Raw genomic sequence first — 23,925 nt, forward strand, 5'->3', positions numbered from 1 at the left:
AAATATGAAAAATGTTCAGGGATGTAACCAAAAGAAAATGGCTAATGTTTCTTCTCCTCTAAGGATGAAATCCCAGCTCCATTGGAGTCAGTAGGAGTTTTGCAATTAACTTTAGTGGGGCCAGGATTAACTCTTTTACTTGAAGATTTGGAAAAGAGTTTGTGCCAACAAATACATAGAGCACAATTGTTAAACCTGTTGCTATAATAATATTATGTGTTCGCTGAATTCAGTAGCTTCTGGTCAGAGCTTACAACACAAGATATGTCACAGACTGTATAATGAGATCTGGGAGTGGATGTAAAGGTTATTGTTATTTTCCAGCCAGTTTCCTAAAGGAATCTTATTTCAACATTCTTCCATTTCTAGTGGGGTGCAGTCACTGAGATGTTTTATCTGGATGGTGAAGTGTAACTATTGCAGAGATGGAAATGAACATGGCAGTAATTTTTGGAACTTCAAAAATATTATAAATCAGTTTGTATAAAGTACTGTAGAGGAGAGTCAAAAACTTACAAGTACATGCAGTGCATTTTAGAGGTTGTTCCTTGTTTTAGAGTTGTAGTGAGACACCTAGATTGAGAAAGTTACTATAAGCCCTGTTCACATGTACATTTTCAGTAAAATATATTTGATGCTATGTATAGGAGCAGCAATTATTCTAACCACCTGTTTTTTCCTTTTGTTTCAGCTCTGTAAGAAGTATGAAGTTCATGTTTGTGGAGAAGGTGGGGAATATGAAACATTCACTTTGGACTGTCCTCTGTTTAAGAAGAAGATAATTGTGTAAGGAACTGTTTCTTCCCCTTCTTAAATTTAAGTGATGGGAACATATTAACATTTAGCTTGAGGCAACATTTGTTGGCAGGAGTAGAACATGTCCTCTAAGTTCACAAACATTCACTTTGTTTAACGCTGGCAAAGTCCTCTGAAAACCTAAATCAATGCCTGACAAGACGAGGCCTTCATAGAAGGCTATAAACTTTTTAGACATTTGCACTTTCGTTTACTTGCTGATTATGGCCTGCAGTAAAACTGGTACCTACACACTGACACTTTTATCCTTTCATGAAGTGCGAATTGCCTGTAATATTTATCTTTCATTACAGCTACATTTGATAAACTGCCACATCAGTAGCCTGCGGGTTCCATTAACTCTGTGTCTTTTTTTTTTTTTCTTTTTTCAACTTCAGTGACTTAGAATGATCATGCTAAACATTTTCCATCAGTTACTAAGGGGACATTTTTGAATGTAAACTTTGCTTGAATCCATCCAGCTACTCTGAGTAGCTTATTTCTTTGCTGAAATTTGTTAAAATCTGTTTAGAGGGATATGGGAAATTTCTCTGTCTTGATTCAGGTTTCACAGTACGTGATGTTGAACAGCTTAACCTGTGTATTTTCAGATGTTTTGACTATTGTTCCTATTCTTATCGAAATAAACAGTGTCTAAGAATGGAATGTCACTTGCATACCATTTCAGATACATCAACTTAAGGAAGGTCAACACTATGGCACATATGGACATTTAGTGCTGTAGTGAAACAGGCCCATTCTTCTATATCTTCTTCTAGCAGTAGTGAGCAATAGAGGAAATGTGGCAAATTTACTGTGCAATTAAGGGGCTGATACTATTCTGTTGAAATCAATGGCAAATTACCATCAATTTCAGTGGGAAAAGGAGCAGGCATTTATGGCACTTTATTATTTTACAGATAAGACCCGTTTGATATAGTGTCTTCATCAAGGCCTGTATTTTCAGCCAGACAAAATGTTGTGGTCTGATCAGCATTGTATTGATAATTGGTAATATTGGTGCACAACAGCATCATCCAGAAAAAGAGTGACTAGCATTCAGTCTACGTTTGTTATAAAATTTGTTATTTAACATCATAAGATATGTTCATATCAATGCTCTGAAATTTGTTTTGCTGCTTTTCTTTCTTTCTTTCTTTCTTTCTTTCTCACACTCACACACTCACACACATTGGGGTTGGGTGCTTAACTCCCTTAAGCCCTTCGAAGTCCCTGCCTGAATAAAGACAAGACTGCAGTAAAATGATTTCATGTCTTACTAAAAAGTGTCAGCTATTGTTAAAGAGAGGAGAGGATTACTATGGAGGGCTATATTATGATCCTTACCCTCAGGTCTGGTGGAACTACATTTGGCACCGAATCTAAGGGTCGTTTCTTTAAGGTGCCACCAGACTCCTCGTTTTTATGGATACAGACTAACCCGGCTACACCTCTGAAAATTAAGATGGAACACATTAAATGGATTAAAAACTGGCTAACTGATAGGTTGCAACACGTAACTGTAAATGGGGAATCATCACTGAGATGATGGATTTCTAGTGGCATCCCACAGGAATCAGTTGTTGGCTATGCTGTTTAATGTTTTTCTCAGTGACCTGGAAGAAATCATAAAATCATGACTGATCAAGGTTGCAGACAATACAAAATTGGGGAGTGGTAGATAATGAAGAGGACAAGTCACTGAGAGAGAGCAAGCGGGATTGCTTAGTAAGCTGGGCGCAAGCAAACAATATGGGCTTTAATATGGCTAAATGTAAATGTGTATATCTAAGAACGAAAAATGTAGGTCATAGAGGACGTTATTCTGGGAAGCAGTGACTCTGAAAAAGATTTCAGGACAGGGTGGATAATCAGCTGAACTTGAGTTTCCAGTGCAATGCTGTGGCCAAAATAGCTAATATGATCTTTGGATGCATAAGCAGTGGAATCTTGTGTACGACTAAAGAGGTTATTTTATCACTGTGTTTGACACTGGTTCATCAGCTACTGGTGTCTCCAGTTCAAGAAGGGTGTCGATAAATTGGGGAAGGTTCACAGAATAGCCACAATTATTAAAGGATTAGAAAATGTGTTTATAGTGTTAGACTCAAGGAGCGCCATCTGTTTAACTTAACAAAGAGAAGGTTGAGGGGTGACTTGATTACAGTCTGTAAGTACCTACATGGAGAACAAATATTTTATAATGGGCTCTTCAATCAAGCAGAAAAAGTTATAACAAGATCTAATGGCTGAGAGTTGAAGCTAGACAAATTCAGACGGGCAATAAGGCATTAAAAAAATTAACAATGAGGTTAATTAACTATTAGAACAGTTTACCAAGGGTCGTGGAGGATTCTGTATGACTGAGAATTTTAAAAGCAAGATTGGATGGATTTTAAAAAAGATATGCTCTAGGAATTTCGGTGGTCGGGGGAGAGGGGCGGATTCTGTGGCTTGTGTTATACAGGAGTTCAAACTAGATGACCACAATGGATCCATTCTGGATCCTTAGAATCTATGAATCTGTGACACTATTATTGCTTTTTTAGAGGTCCTTGGCTGTTTTGTTAGATACTCTAGAGACTGTAGGTAGGCTATGCCATTCACTGTGGTGGTGTAGGTGCTAGTTGGTTAGATTGGCATAGTTCAAATATATTTCACCTCAGAAAAATTTTGAAGCTTAGATGAAGATATACAAGTATCTCTAAGGACTTTTAAAGTCACAAAAATCCTATGTGCTAAACTAGTCCAATTATTCTCCCTAAAAAAAACCTGTGGTTGCATGAAATGTAGATCCCAGCAAAAAACAGTGAGGGTGAGTCTTCCCCACAAAACATGGAAAGAAAAAATCTAACTCACCTATTATAGTAAATAGACTCCTGGGTAGTGTTTTTCCTGGATGATGTTTTTATCATATGTGTAATGTCTGACAAAATGCATTTCCTCAATTTTTGCTCTGAACACACGGGCAGTCTATTAGATTTGTGGGTAAGAGAAAATTGCCAGTAGTGATGTTTGCTTTATTACGGAATGATGGCAGTCTAGTTAAGGCTCTGTGACTCGCCTACCCTTGTAAGACTGATTTTATTCCTACCCTTCCCCCACCAAGCTCTCTGTGAAAATATCTCTTACTGCTGAAATTTCTCATGTATCCTCTCATGTCAGAGGAGAATTTGTGAGGGACATGCTGAGTTAATTGAACTAGACATCTGAAGATGTACAAGTTTAAAGATATGCAAAATTTAGGAGAGAAAGGATGAACTTGTGGCCGAAACAGGAAGGAAAGTCAGGAGATTTGGTTTTGCCAGAGTCTACTATAATTTTTTCAACGAATCACATACACTTGCTAGTTCAGAGGTGCTGAGCACTTGTAGTTCCCATGGAAGTCAACGACACCTGTGGATGCCCAGCACTTCTGAAAAAAAGACTTTAACCTTTTGCTTCATTTGAAGCAGCCAAACAATCTTAACTTGGCCCTGCAGTACCACCATGCAATAACCATACATCCATGTTTAATGCATATTAGTGTTTCTGGTTCCAGATTAAATTAAACTGTTGGGGTTTTTGGAGGGGTGGGCTGGGGGGTAGGGGGTTTAGTTGGATTGTTTCATATTTTTTTTCTGTCATGGTATTTATACTGTACAGTATTTGGATGCCCTAACTACATTTCTGTAACTTAGCATGTTTGGAACACTTTGAAGTTTAACCTTAATTCTGAATTTTCTGGGTTTATGCTATTTAGTTTTGAGATGATTACAGCATCCCTGAGATGATTTAAAAAAATCTTTAGATTATTTATATATAAGGCTAAGATTTAGTTATGGGTATTTTTAGTAAAACTCATGGACAGGTCACGGGCAGTAAACAAAAATTCATGGTCCAAGACCTGTGCTATATACCCCTGACAAAATCTTGAGGGAGGTCTGATGGGGGGGGGGGCAGCTCCGGGGCACTGCTGGTGCTCCGAGGAAGTGGAGACAGCCGTGCGCGGCCCAGGACTGCTCCTGGTGCTGGCGAGGGAATGACACGAGACCACTCCTGGTGCTTTGGGGGCCCTGCAGACGTCACGAAGGTCATGGAAAGTCACGGAATCCGTGACCTCTGTGACAGACTCGCAGCCTTACTAATGTATATATCCCCAAATTCTCTTCACTCCTGTCCTACTCTAGTAGAACCCATCTATCCAACCACAGACTATCCTCAAATTTATCCTCACAGAATTAACCAAACTTACACAACTGCCATGAACTACCATTTCTCTACTCTTTCTGTTCAAATCCACTGTACTTACCTTATTCTTCTTCTTGATGGGTATCTGAGATGCCCTCTTCTACTGCAGTGTTTCTTAGTTTTTTCAGCTTGGTGACCTTATTTAATGCCAAATACAGTTAAAAACAAACAAATAAAAAGAGTGTCCCCTTATTTATTTATTTATACATATGTTCATACATACATACCTTAACATCATCATTTCTAAGTAGGAAATGTATGCATTCCAGAAAAGAAATAGACTTCCCTAAATATTTCCTGGAAATTAATCAATAAACAAGAAACATTTATCAAGAATATCATCACTGAATTCTGTGGCATTCCTACAATCCATCTCTTATTCTATGTTTTTATTCATGGTGTGCATGAATTTTATCCGTTTCCACTTCCTGCTTTGTATGAGAACAGAATTCAAAATGAATGACTAAAGATAATTATTTGTTTTCATACAGGAATATTTTATTGTCTTCATTTAATAGCTATATACAACTGAGCCACAGATTTCATTATCAATAATTTCTTAGTGCTCATGATTCAAAAATGCATTGGCATTCATTCACTAAAGCTGTCCCTTGGTATTATGTTATCATCTTGGGAGTTTTTAATGATCAATTCCAAAGCATGTTTATAAAGCAGAATGATACTTTTTATGGAAATCATTCAAGTCTGACCAAATGCTTTCAGATGTTTCCAGTTTCGTTGGCATTATTTAAATAGGTATATTAGAAATGAATTCCTGCACCTATGAAGTCTTATGTAGTACTGTGTCTTAGGGCTTGTCTACACGAACAACTAGAGCGGTTTGAGCTAGTTTCATTTCAAAGATGACTAGATCAAAGCACTCTCACAAACTGTTCATGGGCATCAGCAGCACATGGACATAGACCATCCCAGGGTAGCATGGGGTAAAGTCTCACCCCAGCATGACGTGAACTAATTATTCATGTAGGCAAACCCCTTATTTAAAGGGTGCTTTGCCTCTGAAAAATCATTATTCTCTGTCAGAGACTCAATATAAAATGTGTTCAGTTGCCAAGTAAATTAGAAGTTTTCTAACTTCCAGCCCTACAAATTGAACCTGGAATCTGGACAGCAAGGTGGGTTCTTTTACAGTTTAGCAATACCAATGGAACTTAGAGTTAATAATTCTATTGATGTGTGAACAAATATATCACCTATATCTCTCTCATTGTATTGATTTTTCAGAGCAAGGTATAATTTTTTGAAGTATTGTTAGTAGAAACTTATTTTTTAATTAGTGAAGTAGAAAATGAGAGTCTGAATACAGAGCATAGTAGGTATCTTCTATAAAAAAGATATCATTTTTTCAGTCACTTTTTGCCCATTGCTGTTCTTTAATGTTTTCCAAAGAGACATCTATCAGGTGTACCAAAATCGTGAACCCTTGGGAACAAAGCAGTTGTAAAACTCACCAGTGGATTTTCAGCTTAAATCTTTCTGCTCCCAATATTGCTATTTCTAACCTACATTGAATGTCGTCCTGATAACAATAAGCCAGATCATCACCTTTTGGAAATTAATATAGCTATGCTCATTTAGACGCGCTGAGGATCTGATCCAAAATGTTCTAGGGATTATTTGCAATAAGAACACTGATTGGTTTTTCTGACATTAAACACTGGTTTCTCTAGCTGATGCCAATGTCCTTCCTTTAACTAACTTAATTTTATCATTTGACCCCCTGGATATCTTCCATTTGCTCTGTAAATAGATTACATCCTGAAAAGTCTCAGTTTACAAAGTAGAGTATCTATACTTACACTTCCTTAGTGAAAATGTGAAGACTAGTTACTTCAATGTAATTCCAAGTGAACTGTCTGTGGGCCAGTAGCTTTACTGAGTACCAAAAAAAACCAAACCCTAATATTTTTTATTCATATGACTTTCTCTTATACCTTCTGAGATTTTTTTTGTATTTCATCTTCTGATACTGTATTTTCCCTTACCTATCTTAATTCCATTACTAAATGTTCTAGTTTTGAAACAGTGCAGGTGAGGGCAATAGATACTGCCTCTTATGACTTGGAGGTTGACAGGACTGTAAAAATGAAAACTAAATATTAACTAGTTTCAGTCAGCGTATCTGAAGTTTACACCATTAATGCATTTAGCATTAGCAAGTTGTGTCTACTAATCCTTCAACATGAGGTGTAAGATAGTTAAATGGCACAATCAGATTTCTCAATGGGACAAATATTATAGTGATTCCTGGAGCATTGTTTAGTGGGAAATGAGGTTATCCCAAGATTTAAAATGCTGATAAAATAAAAACTTAGTGGTTCTCTTGACTAACAAAAGGTTGGCTTACAGTTGTGTCATCAGTGCTTGGGTCATCATGTCATTTAGACTTAGTTTCAGTGGGCCTGATTTTCATTCACACTAAGGCTGGTTACACTGCTCTGAAAGTTTGAAATAGACTTAAAATGGGTGTAAATTGCATTGATTTTCCACACATTTTGCGGTTGAAAAGGAAGCCGAAGCTAAAGCCCATTGTTTAATGGTTTTTGTTTTCTGAATTAAATTTATGACAATGAAATAAAATGTAAATTATGAGAGTCTGCTGAGGTTTTTTTTTTATATTAAACCAAAACTTATGACAAAAAGAGTTTCTCTTAATTAATCAGTTTTTTAAAACAACAAAACCCTTGGGCAGTAGTTGGTAAACCATGTTGAATAGTTAAGGAGGGACAATGGGCATTGCCTGTCCATAAAACCATGCATTAAAACACGGTGTTTATGATTCTGTATTTCAGGGACTCATCTCAAGTAGTTGTACATTCAGCTGATGCATTTGCACCTGTGGCTTACCTCCGCTTTTTAAAATTACATTTAGAAGATAAGGCAAGTACAGCTTTGTAAATCTTATATTGCTTTGAATAGACAGTGAAGACATATGGACTACTTCCTTTTTATGTTGCTTTTTCACAATTTGTACTTCATCAAAGTTTTTGGCTCTGTCCTTCTACTTGCTGTAAAACCTATACTTACTTTAACTCTTTTTTTGGAATTTCCATTTGAAAGACCCAGCACAGATGCTCACTTGTGCCAAATGAATGAATGGAAGTAGTATTTGTATAGTATTTTTCATCTTGAAACCTTAAGGCGCTTAGCAGACACTGTTCAGCCAAGCACATGTGCAGCCACCCATGCTGTGGAACACAACTGATACTTTTGTGTTAGCAAACACTATAAACAGTGTTCAGTTGCTGTAAGGTTGATTTTCTTATTGCTATTTTTGGTGAAATGTAGGTGTCGTAGAGACCTGTTGATCCCCAGTAGATGAGTTGTATCTACCAGACTCTCATTTCACATATGGTAGAGAACCCAAGCTAGTAATGATTCTAAGTCTGGGAGGTGAAGCATCACTCCCTAATCCTGTTCCAGTCAGCTATCCCACAGTAAAATGAGTTTACTGCAGAGAGATATTCTGTCATATAAGGAGAGAGCTGTCCAGCCAAACTTGATAGACAGCTTAAGAAATATTAGCAGTAGTTCAAAGGGATGCAGTTTGTTTCTAACTTATAATAGCATGGAAAATGTGCAGTACAGAAGTAAGAGCCCTAGTAATGGTAATGGGTAGAGGTACATGTGTGCTGACAGATTCTTGAGTATTGCAAACTTACCCTGACTATGTGTGCATTCCTAATGATTATACACACGCAGTGTACCTTTCTTCCTTCTGCGTGTTTGTAAATGGTAACATTTCATTTACAGACTTCTATACCCTTAGAGTATTTTTGAAATTTGGTTGTGCAATACTTCTAATGATAAACAAGAACATATTGACATGTTTCTCCAATTAATAACATGTTAAGAATTTTGTAAAGGGCTGCCAATAGTATATCAAAGTAGGACTTTTCGTTACCAACTTTATTTTACAACACTGAACTTAGGGACACTTACTAAATAATGTTAAAATGCAGGTAAGTTATATGGATAATAGATTTATAAGAGATTTCCTTGATGGCTTTTGTGTCAGGTATAAAGATATTTCTTCTTTTAAGATCTATCTTGAAGACTGCTTTTTTGATGAAACATGCCTGTGGATCTTCCTTCTGTGCTTGAAACCTTCTTGGTATTACTTAGGGGCGAGGAGAGGAGGTTCTGGTATTGCAGCTGATTGTAGTTTACTTTCCTTTTCTGTTTATTTTTACAGTCTGAAAATCAGTCAAGCTACTTCATATACAGGGATCATTACGGAATGCATCAGTGGGGGTTTTTTTGTGTGCATCTGGTGACTTTTGAACATTTCAAGTATACGTAGAGTATCAATAGTCTTTATTTAGGAGAGACAGATTGTTTATTTTTATCAATAAGCAATACTGTCTCAATTTTTGCATTCTGTCTCTCCAAAGAGACAAAATGTTTCCCTATTTTCTTCCCAAATGACTTCATTCCTAGTTTTTCAACTGTGGCAGGTACTCCCTGCTTCATCCCATCATTTCTTGTCTGGGATTTTTAAAATGTAAAATCTTAAAATATTTGTATGAGAGACTTTGTGAAAATGATGTCAACCAACTATGTGAAGTGAAACCAAATAAGCTGAATAATAGAAAGCTCTGGTGAGGGAGAGTAGTGGAAATACATTAATATTTCTTTGGGGGCACTGACTTTATTGCTCGTGGCAAACTTGATGCTAAAATGCACCATTCATCACTACAGTGTGACAGGTTAGGGAAGATGAAAAACACAAAGCTTTACATAAATCAGGCAAAAAAATCGTATTAAAATGCATTACTTTTTATATAAGAATCAAGATTTTACTTTTATCTATTCAGAAGCTCTTTTCCCCTTCTTATGTAGATGTTTCAGATTTTGTTAAAGCCTCATAGTTTCAAGCAGTTTTATAGCAAATCATATTTCAAATTGATTGTAGACAAAGCTGTCACGTTCTTAAAGAGGTAGGGTTATAGAAGCATGGTCTGTATTTTAGTGTACACTTACATCTTTTAGAGTTAAAAAGGAAAACAGTTTGTTTTCTAATGATGGTGTTGTGGGAAAAGGCATTAGAATCTTTTGGCTCTAGATTAATTTATTTATGTCATGGTATAATAAGCTATGTTTTCAAGAAGAGTATTCAAAGATGACTGCCTCTCCATAGTAACTATAAACTATAAGCTATAAATTAGCATAGTTTAACCACATAATGTTTAAGTGACACTGTCAAGATTGATAACCATTGATAACTCTTGTAGTATGGTACCTTTTCTCCTCCATTATGTGTTTAGATAACCTATGATTTTTTTTTTTAATCAGTCGGTAATTCAGCCCTTGAGAGCTGCCTTACCACAACAATGGGAAAAATGTACTTCAGTAGAGAAATTGATTTTTGTTGCAAGAGGTTATTAAAAGCATGAGAAAAATATTTGCAATTTATAAAAAATATATAAAAGTAGTCATTTATATAATCATTTGGAGAATCCATTAATAGACTGCATAGTATTTCCAAACACTAAAAGGCACAGTGATATGTGGCTCTAATATAAATCAAATATCAGTTTTGTTATGCATATCTCATCGCTGAAATAACATCTCTATTTCTGTGTTTAAAAAGTCCCTTCTCTTAGTTATGTTTCACAGGCATTAATTTTACATTCTTTGAATTGACTATTTTATAATCATTTCCACAATTTTGGGTAGTACAATAAAAGAAATCTCTGCTCTCTTTGCCATTCTGTGGTGCATTTTCTTCAAATAAATTTCTTCATGTTTAACTACAAAGACTGGATAGAAATTTGTTTTAGATTGTTTCTAGCAACACAATGAGCTGTTGTGCCTGAGGGAGATTAACATTTTATTCATTGTTCTCGTTTAATACATTACTGTGCAACTCCACGATGTATTTTTGCATAATAATTGAAAAGCTTTTTCTACACCCTCTTTTCTTTCATTACCCATGATACAGAAAAGGCTAAAAAGATAATTTTCTTAATATTTTTATTAAAGCTTTATAAAAACATTGGGTATCAACAGATCAAATAAGCTTTTTTCCTGGGTTATTATAAACAACTAAAAATAATATTGTTATTAATAGCACATTCATTTTGATAGTCCGTGGAGGCCTCATTTACTTCATCAGAAAAAACAAGGTCACCATTGTGTTGTACATCACATAGAAATCTATCTTCATCAATATTTTACTTCTCCTATAAGAGCTTGATTTTGTACAGCTAAAATGTGAAAAAAGCTTTTCACTTGTTCATCGTTTGCTGTTCTTGCTATTGATTCACACATACCCCTCCCCACAACACATATTCCATCACAGGCATATAGTGAGTGAAATCTTAAACTCATTGAAGTTGAATGGGAGTTTTGTCACTGGCTTCGGTGGGACCAAGATTTCACCCATTGTATTTTGCTTTATAGTTTGCTCATATGAAATCAGATGCTTCTACAGAAGATCACTGGTTTAAATCTGACCCAGGTGGTAGTGAGCTAAAATTGTTACTATCTGATAACTGGTCATTGATATGTGAAATAAACTGGTAGTCTTTGTCAAGTTCCTAGTGGACATGTGTCCATATCACAAAAGATAACATGACAAATAACACCAATTAGCATCCTTGTTTATAAGTTTATAAAGAGGCCAAGGACTGAATGTAAACTGAAGTATGCTTTCACTCCTAGCACTGGGCACTCCAGACTAGGGCTGAGGCATATGGAGCGGTGTGGGGAATCTTGTAGCGTTGTTGCCTGTGCTGTGCAAGTTCTTTGGAAACAGGATTTCAGTCTCTAGGACTGTCAAGGGGGGTATCTTTTGCAAGCACTCAAATTCACTTAGCCAGAAAAAAAAAAAAAAGACTCTTGAAACCTATAGAGCTTAGTTGAAGAGGGACTGGTTCTGTCTGTGTACCTGACACTCTTGCGACCTTGAGCAAATTGCTGAATCTCTCTGTTCCCTAGCTTAATCATCAGTAAAAAGGGTATAATGTTATTGTAAAACAGCCTAGAGTGCTTTGGCATGTTGAAAGCATGCTAAAAGGTCAGGAGAGAGGGCAGTTACCTTGCTAAGTTATAGTGTCTTATGAATAACGAGGGATAGAAACCAGTGCCACATACCATGGGAAAAATGAGAACCACACCATTTTAATGGACAACAATTTTCTCTAATTCTGGTGAGTCATATAATATGAAACTTTAAATCACATCCACCTTATAACATCCCCCACCACCTTCATTCTTCTCCTTATTTTATTGGCTGATGTTTTAAGAACTGCTGATTTCATAAGCAGTTCTTGTTTTCATGTTCAAACGCAGGAAAAATTGCCCAGTAAAATTAAATGGAGAAAATGTTAGGCTTTGAGGGAAAATAAAGGACTATAAGTCTGTTTATCTCCGTTAGGATGTTGTAGCTCTAGTTGAATGTTTAAATTGGATCGGCTTATTGCCACAGCAGCATGAGATTCTGAATCACAGCCGAAGTACAAATGTTAACTTTTCTTTGTCTACGAAAATATGAATGAAGTAATTTAATAAAATAGATAATATTCAAATTTTAAGACTAAAGTCATAACTTGCGCTGATCCTAGACAAATGATTGTAAAATGAATGTTTTGTTCCCTCAGTCCCAGTAGTGCCTCCACCAGTTGAGCAGGACCATTCACTTGCACTCAGTTGCACAACTCACAGCACTATCTGCTATCCCGTAAGGTGGGTATATCCCAGAACTGGAAGAAAGAATAGTGAGGTTTTCTTCCTGTAGCAGGCAGTAGGTATATCTTCTGTGTTTTTTGCTTGTAAAGTGGCATGATGTCCTGTAAGTCAGCCAACCCACCTCTGTAAATTACATGCCGAACTAAAGTCATGAGATGAAGCTCACTTAATTGTTTGTGAAGTTCTTTGAAATCCCTCAGCAGAAAGGTGCTGTAGTAATGCAAACAATTTCTAATACTCTTATGACTCTGTAAAAGGCTAGCAAATCTTTCTAGCGAGTCAATTTGAGGATATATTTGTAAATGCTAGAAAATGGGTCTGGGAAATCTCATCTTCACTAAAGAAGTACAATCCTGCATCCTAGATTTTATTTAACTACATCTAGATAAACCATTTCTGTCCAGCTTCTTATAGAGCATGATATTTTCTGCTAATCTCCATTTGATCATGCTTCTCATTTTCAATACTACTTTGAAAATGCTGAAAAAAGAGCTTTGCATTTATTTGTACACTGAGCGTTAAAAACATCACCTAATCCATAAAACTTCTTCATCTTGGATTCAGACTATCACTGGCATATCCTGGGGAATGGGAAAACAGGAAAACCCAATCTACGTCCATTGAGTGTTGTGTCTTATTGCCCATTTGGCCTTCCATCTGGACAACCTACCACTTTTGAATGTCATGTTCTTTTCCCTCAGCACATTTAGGTTCTCTCTCTACATCCTAAAAGCATAACTAACTCTGGCTCTAGGTATGCTTTCAAAACCTTTCTTACAAATGAAGTGGAAGATCTTTTCAATGTACACTGATTTATCTGAAGAGCTTAGTGAGCACATTAAGCATCTCTTCTATCATGCTGTCTGGAGTGGCTCATGCCTGTGAGTGCAGACCTTAGGAAAGACTGTCAAAAACAGGGCAGGCACCTTTAACTGGTGGTGTATTCTATAATTAGCTTTTATCAAGCCAGTAACAAATGTGAACTCCAGGAGTCATAGACAGTCCCCTTAGACTCTCCAGTCTATCTTGCCACCCAGACAAACTGGATTTCGTGATAAATGGTCACTTATACCAAAAATCATACCACATTCAGGTTTCTTCATGTCTCACTTATACCCAGATCAGTTGGTACCCTAGATCTTACACCAAAGGCAACATCTGTAACCAATCCAGTAATAAATTATCTCCAGGTTTATTAGCTAGGAAAAAGAAATGAGAATTATTTACTGGTTAAAGCAAGCAAACATACACACACACGAGTTACACTCTAAATCCAAAGACTGACAGGATTGTAGTGATCTGTCAATACAAAGTGTCTTTCAGGGTGGACCCAGGAGGCAGCCCCTGGCGATCTCTGGCTTCAGTTCAGGGTCTCTGGCCCTTCAGAGTTCAACAGCCAAAAAGATGGAAAATTTTCCTGTGGCTTTTTTTTATTTCCTTCATTCAGCTTCCAAGCCCACAGGATGGGCAGGTAGTATTTCCCAGGTGCAATAAGGCCATTAACCAATCCTTTGTATTATGATAATCTTTGATGGCCCATGTGGTTTTGATAGTCCTTCTGGATGGGCCGAGGTTAGGGGGAAAGATGATTCCCAGGCCTGAGTTAATAAATTTAGAGCAAACGTTTTCAAAGTTATAAAAGAAAACTTACCTGTTTTCTTACAGCATGGAATACAGACATTAGAAGTGAGATTAATTAATGCATGCAGCAATTTACAAGCATTTCATAGAACCTGAACATTCTTATAAGACTAATTCCTGTTTTGAGCAAAACTAACATACAGGTGACCTGTCTGGTCTCAAGCTGCGAGGTTGTCATTTCTTAGCTAGGTGCCTGCAGCCTGGGTAAGAGCTGGATTCTGGCCTGCCAGTGCACAATATCCTCTCTACTTTATTCCATCCCAAAATTGCTCTTTTTCTCCAATAAAAGGAATAGTTCTTTTTCTGTCCTTTTATATTTATCAAGATCCTTTTATTGAACAAAATACCCTGATATTTCAGAATAAATTTCTCACGTGTCCCTACACAGTGCATGAAAAACTGAAAGAACCTGCATGTAGTCCCCCTCAGTATGTTTGTTTTAACAAGCAATATGATCAACTTAGAAAGCACAGAACAAAGAGATTATCATAATCTTTCCTTATGTTTTATGAGTTCTCTGCCATGTTCTATTCTGATTGCTACTGAGTGGGAGAACTCATTTTTAAATTTTGGTAGCAACAAGCTACTGCACCTGCTTCTGTGATGGAGAATTTAAGTTGCTTAACAAGACAAACACTAAGAGTCTGGTGGTTACTGGTGTTTCATATAATGCTACTGATGTGTGCATGGAGCCTTAGACACATAAGATAAGGTACCTGCTTAAAAACTAAAGGCCTCTACCTAGAAACATGTATACATTTGCTTGACGTTGGAACACTTATGCGTTTGCTGAGCCATTGAAAAACCTTCTCAAGGGTTTCTGTGGATTCTCCGTCACTGAAAATTTTAAAATCAAGTTTGGATGTTTTTGCTAAAAGATATGTAGTAGTTCAAACAGGAATTTAATTCAGGGAAATCCTATAGTCTGTATTATACAGGAGGTCAGACTAGATGTTCATGTTGGTCTCTCCTGGCTTTATAATCACTCATGTCCTATGTCAGTACAACTCATGTGAGTACAGTGAAGCAAATGCATAAGTGTTTGCAGGCTCAGAGCCAAAATTAGATTGATATCATATCATAGTGGATGGGGAAAGGGGAGAGATACAGTAATTAATAGAAAAATATATTGTTTACATGAAAGATCATGATGTTGTTTTGTGGTAACAAAGATCCTATGCTATTTTTTATTTTTAAATGTACAGATACAGAAAGGAAGATCATTTGTAGAATGTCAGTCCCTTTATGGCAGTCTCCTCTGTTTCAAGTTTCAACCTCCTAGGCAGATTAGTTTCTCTGTAGGCAGTAATGGCAGGCCAGTGTTTGTAATAGCTCTGAAAACAGTGACTAAACAGGGATCTGGCAGCTCGGCCTATGCTGGCATTGAGCCCATAGCTCAAGCTAGTGCCAGGTCCCACACCTAATGCTTCTGCTGAAGCCTGCACCTGTGCTGGTTTTGATACTGATTGATTACCTGCATTGTTGGAGTAATCCAGGATTCTGCCTTGAAAAAGCATTGCCATTTATCCTAAGCCTTGCAGTCAACAGGACTGCATAACTGTTTGTGCAGTCCTTTGTGTATTTACAGTGACATCAGACAATTCCTACAGCTTGACAGTAATTTCCAAAAGGAATGTCGATGAACAGGTGTTTGTGTAAACGTATGTAATTATATTCAGTATATCCATTCTGTAAATGGATGTCGATAGGACTATAATATATACACATGCGTATGCACACATACACATACATATAACCTTATCGATATTAATATATTTAGAAGAGAAAGAAGACAATGGTGGGAGTTACAAAGGTTTTATTTGGTTTAAGTTTGTGTTGCTTTTATTGTTCATAAATATCAGAGTCACAAGAGAATTCTGCAGGTGATCCTGTGCAAATGCTCATATAATCTGCATACTCTACACCATGCCATCATGAAGTATATGTATGATGCTTATTTTACAGAAAGAGTGTTTAGAGATTTACTTAAAAGTGTATGCTATAGAGCAGTGATGGGCAACCTGCAGCCCGCAGGTCACATGCAGCCCTTCAGGATAATCTGATTGCGGGCCACGAGACATTCTGCTGACATTGAGCGTCTGCAGGCATTGCCGAACATAGCTCCCATTGGCTGTGGTTCGCAGTTCGCCAATGAAATGCTGAGGGCGATTAGAGAGGCTATCAAAATAAAGAACTCAATAATAGTGGGGGATTTCAGTTATCCCCATATTGACAGGGTACATGTCACCTCAGGACGAAATGCAGAAACAAAATTTCTCAATACTTTAAATGACTGCTTCTTGGAGCAGCTGGTACAGGAATCCACATAAGGAGAGGCAATTCTCGATTTAGTCCTGAGTGGAGTGCAGGATCTGGTCCAAGAGGTAACTATAGCAGCGACGAGATAACATATAATTATATTGAACATTCCTTGGTGGGGAAAATCATCAACAGTGCAACACTTGTGGCATTAATTTCTAAAAAGGGAACCACTGGCAAAATATGAGGAGGTTATTAAATAGAATGTAATAAGGTAAACAGTGATTTTAGGAGTGAAATCTCCCTGCAAAGCGCGCATGGCAACAACTTTTCAAAGACCACTTCATAATTAGACTGGCCCAACGAAAAGTAATATCCAAGTAAAAATCGACAGGTAAAAGAACTAAAGAGCTACGTGGCTTGACAACCTATGTAAAAGAAGCAATGAGAGAAAAAAGGCATCTTGTAAAAAGTGGAAGGCAATAATCCTAGTGAGAGTAAACTAGATACTGGAAGCATAAACATCTTCGCCAAATAGTGAAAAATTGTATAAGAAAGCCAATAGAGATGGAAGAACAGCTACGCCCTAATAACTCAGAAGGTAAAAATGTTTTAGTACTAGCAGAAAGAGCAGCCCTGCTATAACCCGTGGGGCCCCCGGAACATCGAGATAACAAAGAGCACTTAAAGACGATAAATGTCATTGCAGGATAACTAACTTGAATCGTGCTTCAATCTTCACGCTGAAGATGGGAATCCAACCTGATCCATTTATTTGTAGGTCAACAAATTCTGAGATTGGTTGTCAGATAATGGCACTCGTTGAGGCGAATGTTCTGGAATGATTGATAACTTAACAGAGAACATCACCAAGTGCACCAGATGTGAATGCAAAATGAAATTGCGGATAACGATTAACTAGGGTTTTAACTGTCCTCTAATGATCGAACGTCTGTAACCAATGACTTTGAAGATAGCTTAATAACACCAAGAGTAAAAGGCTCTAAGTCCGACCCAGCAATTTAAGACCCGCGATTCTACGTCAGTTATACTTGGCAAATAATAAACAAATGTAATGATAAAATTGCAACACTTAGAAATCGCCTCCATAAATGTTGGGTCAAAATAGACTATGTTCTGTTAAATGGGAAATCATTTTACAATCTATCATTAACGTTCGTTTATAAGGCGGTCAGATTCTATATTACATGTGGACCAAGGGGACAGGATCATCAGTTGGTGCTTAGATTTCCCAGAAAGCCGTGATCCAAGGAGGCGTCACCAGAGCCTCTATGTAAAACTAAGTGTGTACAAATGGGATATAGAAGGAGACCCCAAGAACGGAAACTGTTAAAAGACAGGAACAAGGTTAGGATAATACAATGAGTGCTTTTTCTCAGAAGGAGGGGAAATAATGGTGTTCCCCAGGGTCAATCCCAGTAACCAGTCCCGATTCAACTTATCATACATATTAGCTGAGGTTAAAGATGAAACAGTGAGGTGCAAAAGTTTGCAATGAACTACTAAACCTCCAAGACAGGTAGACCAATAGCAGACGGGAAGACCTCAATAAGACTCACAACAACTAAGTGATGGGCAACACAAAGGCAAATGAAAATGTAATGTGGAATAAATGGAAGCACCATTTGGACAAAAAACCTGAAACATACATAAAATACACTGATGGGGCAATTCTAGCGAACAGCAATCAGGAAAAGATCTTGAGTCATTGTGGGAAGTTTCTCTGATGAGTAGCATTTGCAGTGGTGCATGCGGTCTAGTCAAAAAAGCAAACAGGTGTTTAGAAAATGAAGGTTGACGATATCAATACTGCAATAATAAATCCATGGTATGCCACATCTGAAATAGCAAATCAGAATGCTCTCCGCATCTGCAAAAAACAATTTGGCATCAGAAAAGGTGCAGAGAAGGGCAAACTAACTGATAGGGGTTGGAACAGATCCACTGAGGAGAGATTAAAGAGACTAGGACTTTTCAACTTGGAAAAGAGGAGACTAACAGGGGATATAATAGAGGTATATAAAACCATGAGTGGTGTGGAGAAAGTGAATAAGGAAAAGTTATTTACTTGTTCCCATAATATAAGAACTAGGTGCCACCAAATGAAATTAGTGGGCAGCAGGTTTAAACCAAATAAAAGGAAGTTCTTTTTCACACAGTGCAAAGTGAACCTGTGGAACTCCTTGCCTGAGGAGGTTGTGAAGGCTGGAACTATAACAGCATTTAAAAGAGAACTGGATAAATTCATGGAGGTTAAGTCCATTAATGGCTGTTAGCCAGGATGGGTAAGGAATGGTGTCCCTAGCCTCTGTTTGTCAGAGGTTGGAGTTGGATGCCAGGAGAGAGATCACTTGGTCATTACCTGTTAGGTTCACTCCCCCGGTGCACCTGGCATTGGCCACTGTCGGTAGACAGGATGGTGGGCTTGATGGATCTTTGGTCTGCCCCAGTATGGCCATTCTTATGTTCTTATATTCCCAATCAGTTGGAGCTGCAGGAAGTGGTGGGCCGCAGGTAGCTCACCACTGCTATAGAGAGTTATTAAAAATACAATTGGTACTGTTTTTATATCCCTTCACTTGTAAAATGCCTTCATATGACAAATTCAACCATACAGGATTTGGAAACAGAGGAAAATTATAATAAACATCTCATAATCACGTAAAAGAGCTTTCTACCTATAAGGTAGTGACTTTAAAGAAGCTAGTTTATCATCTACAAATGCTAGAAACAAAGGGATTATATCATTGGAAAGAGGGAATTCGTTCCTTTCTAATTATATATTCATAGTCATAATGGGTCGTGAAACCTCTGACTGGTAGAGGATCATGTTCTTTTTGAGCAGAAATTCAACATTTTGGAGGAGAAGGAAGAGAAAGTATTGTGACAAGTTGTTTTGGGGTCAAAACCAAGACCACCACCACAATATTGGCACTGGTATTATGATAGTTGTGCACATACTTATATAGGGGATAGAAGGAAGGGGCACAACCAGGCCATCAAGGTACTGTTCAGCACTGGCTAATTTCATGACAACACTGTTTTTACCTGCATTCACTGTGGTTCCAATACTAAATGCCTGTTTCATGATACATACCATCTTAAAATTAACCAGAGAAAGCAACTGTAAATTAATGAAAAACTAATTACAAGCTAGCAGGAAAAGTAATACCTTTTTCTGCTTGGTTGCACTGCACAGCTTATAGACATATATGAAAGGAGGCAGCTCTTGGAACATCACTGTTTCCCATGTGGTTGCTCATGGAGGGCAATCTAGTTTGAGTGTTACTTACATGCTGTCTGAGAATCCTACCCCTTTATTTTCTAGACATGCTTGAGGGGTTGTGGGTCTCATGTAGCCCCATAGGCAACAGCAAAACAGAACTACCCACAGAAATGGTAGAATTTGTTCAATTAATGGGAAATTATATGGATGCTGTTGGATACTAGTATGTTGTAAGGTATGTAATGTTTGGAGTGCATATGTTGTTTGTGCTTAGTTGCAGCCTTCATCTTTCCACTATTATGTTACATTCGGTTGATTTGTTTTAATGTACAGTTGGCTCCCATAAAATAGACTATTGCCCCATCTTTTACACCTTCCTAGGAGGAATGAATAAAATGAGGTCCAATCAAAGAGCGGCAGCTCCTTTTAGAGCATAGCTTTAGTGTTTGCAGTTCTTGCTAAATTCCCCTTGAGCCTTTTTAGAGGCATCCAGGGCTAAGGTTCCTCTCCTAGATAATGACCTTTTTGTAATTTAACCTTTTCTGAGAATTTCCAAACATACTGCATTCACTTAGCTGGATCCTTTTACTCCCCAGTGGAGCCAGACATTTATGTAAATGTTGAGGTCTCAATGCAGACTTTTGACCCAAGCCAGTAGGGAGGGGGGGAGGAGTTTGCTAGGGATCAGCCCCATAATTTAAAGAGAGCACTTTAATACTGGAATGAACTATATCATATATGTTTGGAGGGGCTTTTTTAGGAGAGAGGAAAAATACAAAAAGGAGATTATATGGCTAATTATGTTGACCTAAATATTCAAAAGTGACTACTGATTTTTGGTGGGTCTGTTTTTGGATGCCTAACTTGAGACACCTTGAAGGGGCCAGATGTTCAAAGGTGAGATGCACAGAGGTTAGACCAGTAACCGTAATTCTGGCATTTATAAGTTTTGAATGCTTCACTACACAAATAAATTTGATTATATACAGTTTGATGTATGTATTTCAATATATAATGTGTAATTTGTCTGCATGCTTACAGGATATTTTCACTAAGTTCTAATTCATGCTAGAAGACTGCAGAATTGTTCATATTGTTTTTGTATTCCTTTTTTATCTTTCTTTATTCTGCTTTTTCCTCATTTTGTAGATTTAGTGTGTAATAAAAATGCAATAATGTACATAGTTGCATAAGTTGCACACTGTAGGAAAAAATCATTTAAAATTATGGGCCATTGAGCAGCAGATGAATTAATAGCATATGGAGGTAATGCTTATAGTAATATTCAGTCACAGACTATGGGCAAAATTCTACCCTAGCTCAGCATTGATGTGTTTAGCTGAAGAGGAGCAGTGTTAGCAAAGCCAAGTCTCTAGGAGTCACCATGCCATACAGAACAGAGTGTCTCTGGAGGACTTGGTAAAAACTCAGCGTACAATGGTTCTTTTGCTGCTCAAAAAATGAGAACCATGCACGCTCTTTCTTCCCATCCAATATCTGCTGCTGAACACAGAGTGCATGAAGGTGCATTGGGGCCTGGCCATGACCCTAAGCCAAGTAGTTATGCTTCCTTGGGTTTACGGAGTACTTGTAGATACATTAGTTAGGATGTCTTTCACAATGTTCAAGAGAGTGCTAGTTATGTCAAGGTACAGGAGTAGGCACTTGGCATTTTTTTCCTCCTAGTGCACTGAGCAACACAAGAAAAGAATTTACCCTTAGGGAATGTCTACACTGCAACTAAAAACCATGGCTGGCCCGTGCCTGTTGACTTGGGTTCGCGTGGCTCGGGCTAAGGAGCTGTTTAATTGTGGTGCAGACGTTTGGGCTCAGGCCTTTAGTCTGAGCCCTGTGAGTGTAAGTCAGCTGGCACAGGCCAGCCATTTGTTTTTAATCAGAGGGTAGACAAACCCTTAATTTATACATTTTGAAGGTGCTGTTTTCCATGGTCTAATCCAACTGCTGTGGATTTTAATAGGTGTTGATGATGCTTGTGGACTCACTAGATCAGCCCAATCAGTATTTTTAGGATGCATTCATTTTTTGAAGTCAACCAGTCAATCACTAGAACATTTTTAACTTTCCTGATATACTTTCCTAGACCTCAGTGTCAAATATTTTAAGTCAGAGATAACTATTGAATTCTATCTTTCTATTTTTCCTCCTGCCTTTTAATAGTACCACTATCCTTTCCCTATCAGTAGTATCTCAGAAGGATGTTGAACAGCAGCTACTAAAGCTAGACATTTTAAATCAGCAGATCCAGATAGCATGCATTCAAGAGTTAAAAGAGATAGCTGAGAAGCTTGCTGGACCATTAATGTTGATTTGCAATAAGTCTATGGAATTCAGGGGAAGTCCCAGAAAACTGGAAGAAAGCTAATGTTGTGCAGATACGTTAAAAAGGCAAACGGGATGACCTGGGTAATTATTGGCTTGTCACCCTGACACTGATCCTGGGCAAGATGGTGGAGCTGCTGATATGGGACTCAGTTAATAAAGAATTAAAGGAGGGTCTCTTCAATTTAGCAGAAAAGAGTATAACGCAATCCAATGTCTGGAATTTGAAGCTAGTCAAATTCAGACTAGAAATAAGGTATATGTTTTAAACGATGAGAATGATTAGCCAGTAGAACAATTTAACAAGGTTTGTTGTGGATTCTCCATCATCAGCCATTTTTACATTTAAATTTTTCTTTAAAATATGCTTTAGGAATTATTTTGGGAAAGTTGTATGGTCAGATTAGATGGTTTCTATAGATCTTCTTCGAGTGCTTGCTCATATCCATTCCAGTTAGGTGTGCGCGCGCCACGTGCACGTTCATAGGAAGATTTTTACCCTAGCAACACTCAATGGGTCGGCTGGGTCGCCCCCTGGAGTGGGGCCACCATGGCGCTTGATATATACCCCTGCCGACCCAACCGCTCCTCAGTTCCTTCTTACCGCCCATGTTCTCCACTTCCCTAGCTACTCGTAGTTTCTTCAATATCTTTCTTGTATATAGTTGGAGCGTCCTTTCTCCTGGGGATTTGAAACAGTCTGGCGGATCGCCTCAGCAGATCCTTCCTTTCTCACGAGTGGTTGCTTCGCCCGGACTTCATTCTTTCGGTCTTCCGGAAGTGGGGATTTCCTCATGTAGACCTCTTCGCGTCCTGTGAGAACAGGAAATGCCAGATATTCTATTCCTTTCAAGGCCTCTCCCAGGGTTCAATAGCGGACGCTTTCCTGATACCATGGATGACTCACCTGCTCTAAGCTTTTCCACCGTTCCCGCTCGTTCACAGGGTCCTGCTGAAAGTACGCAGGGACAGAGCTTGCTTGATCATGATCGCTCCAGCGTGGCCCAGGCAGCACTGATACACCATGTTGCTCGACCTGTCAATAGCCAAGTCCATCCCTCTACCTCTTCACCCGGGCCTGATAACTCAGGACCACTGCAAACTTCACCACCCAGACCTACAGTCGCTCCATCTCACGGCATGGCTCCTAAGTGGTTGACCCAGTCTGAGTTGCATTGCTCTGCCCCAGTGCAACAAGTACTCTTAGGTAGCAGAAAGCCTTCCACTAGATCAACATATCTGGCCAAGTGGAAGCGTTTCTCATGCTGGTGCAGAGAGCAGAACGTTCTTCCCGCCGAGGTCTCGATCCCCACCATCTTGGACTACCTCTGGTCTCTTAAACAGCAGGGCTTAGTGGTATCATCACTGAGGGTACACTTGGCGGCCATCTCTACCTTCCACCCAGGGGAGAATGGCCGCTCAGTGTTTTCACATCCTATGGTATCTCGATTCCTCAAGGGCTTGGATCGCCTGTACTCTCAGGTACGCCGCTCCGCCCCAACGTGGGACCTCAACCTAGTTCTTACCAGACTTATATTGGTCCCATTCGAGCCGTTAGCAGCTTGCTCCCTTCTGTACCTGTCCTGGAAAACTGCTTTCCTCGTGGCCATCACATCGGCAAGATGAGTTCCCGAGCTTTGGGCTCTTATGGCGGACCCTCCATATACTGTGTTCCACAAGGACAAGGTGCAGTTGCGACC

At 38.3% G+C, this 23,925-nt stretch overlaps 1 protein-coding gene across 2 annotated transcripts in view; it reads left to right on the top strand.

Moving 5' to 3' along the window:
• The window catches only part of DPH6 (diphthamine biosynthesis 6), a 435,665-nt gene that overhangs the window by 188,925 nt on the left and 222,815 nt on the right, over positions 1-23,925 (top strand). For both annotated transcript variants that reach the window (XM_075065492.1, XM_075065493.1), the window contains exons 7-8: positions 692-786; positions 7,839-7,926. In XM_075065492.1, coding sequence (XP_074921593.1) covers positions 692-786; positions 7,839-7,926 — 183 coding nt within the window. The remainder of the gene's footprint in view (positions 1-691; positions 787-7,838; positions 7,927-23,925) is intronic.

This window comes from Chelonoidis abingdonii, chromosome 4, assembly GCF_003597395.2.
Source record: "Chelonoidis abingdonii isolate Lonesome George chromosome 4, CheloAbing_2.0, whole genome shotgun sequence".
Classification (NCBI taxonomy): domain Eukaryota; kingdom Metazoa; phylum Chordata; order Testudines; family Testudinidae; genus Chelonoidis; species Chelonoidis abingdonii.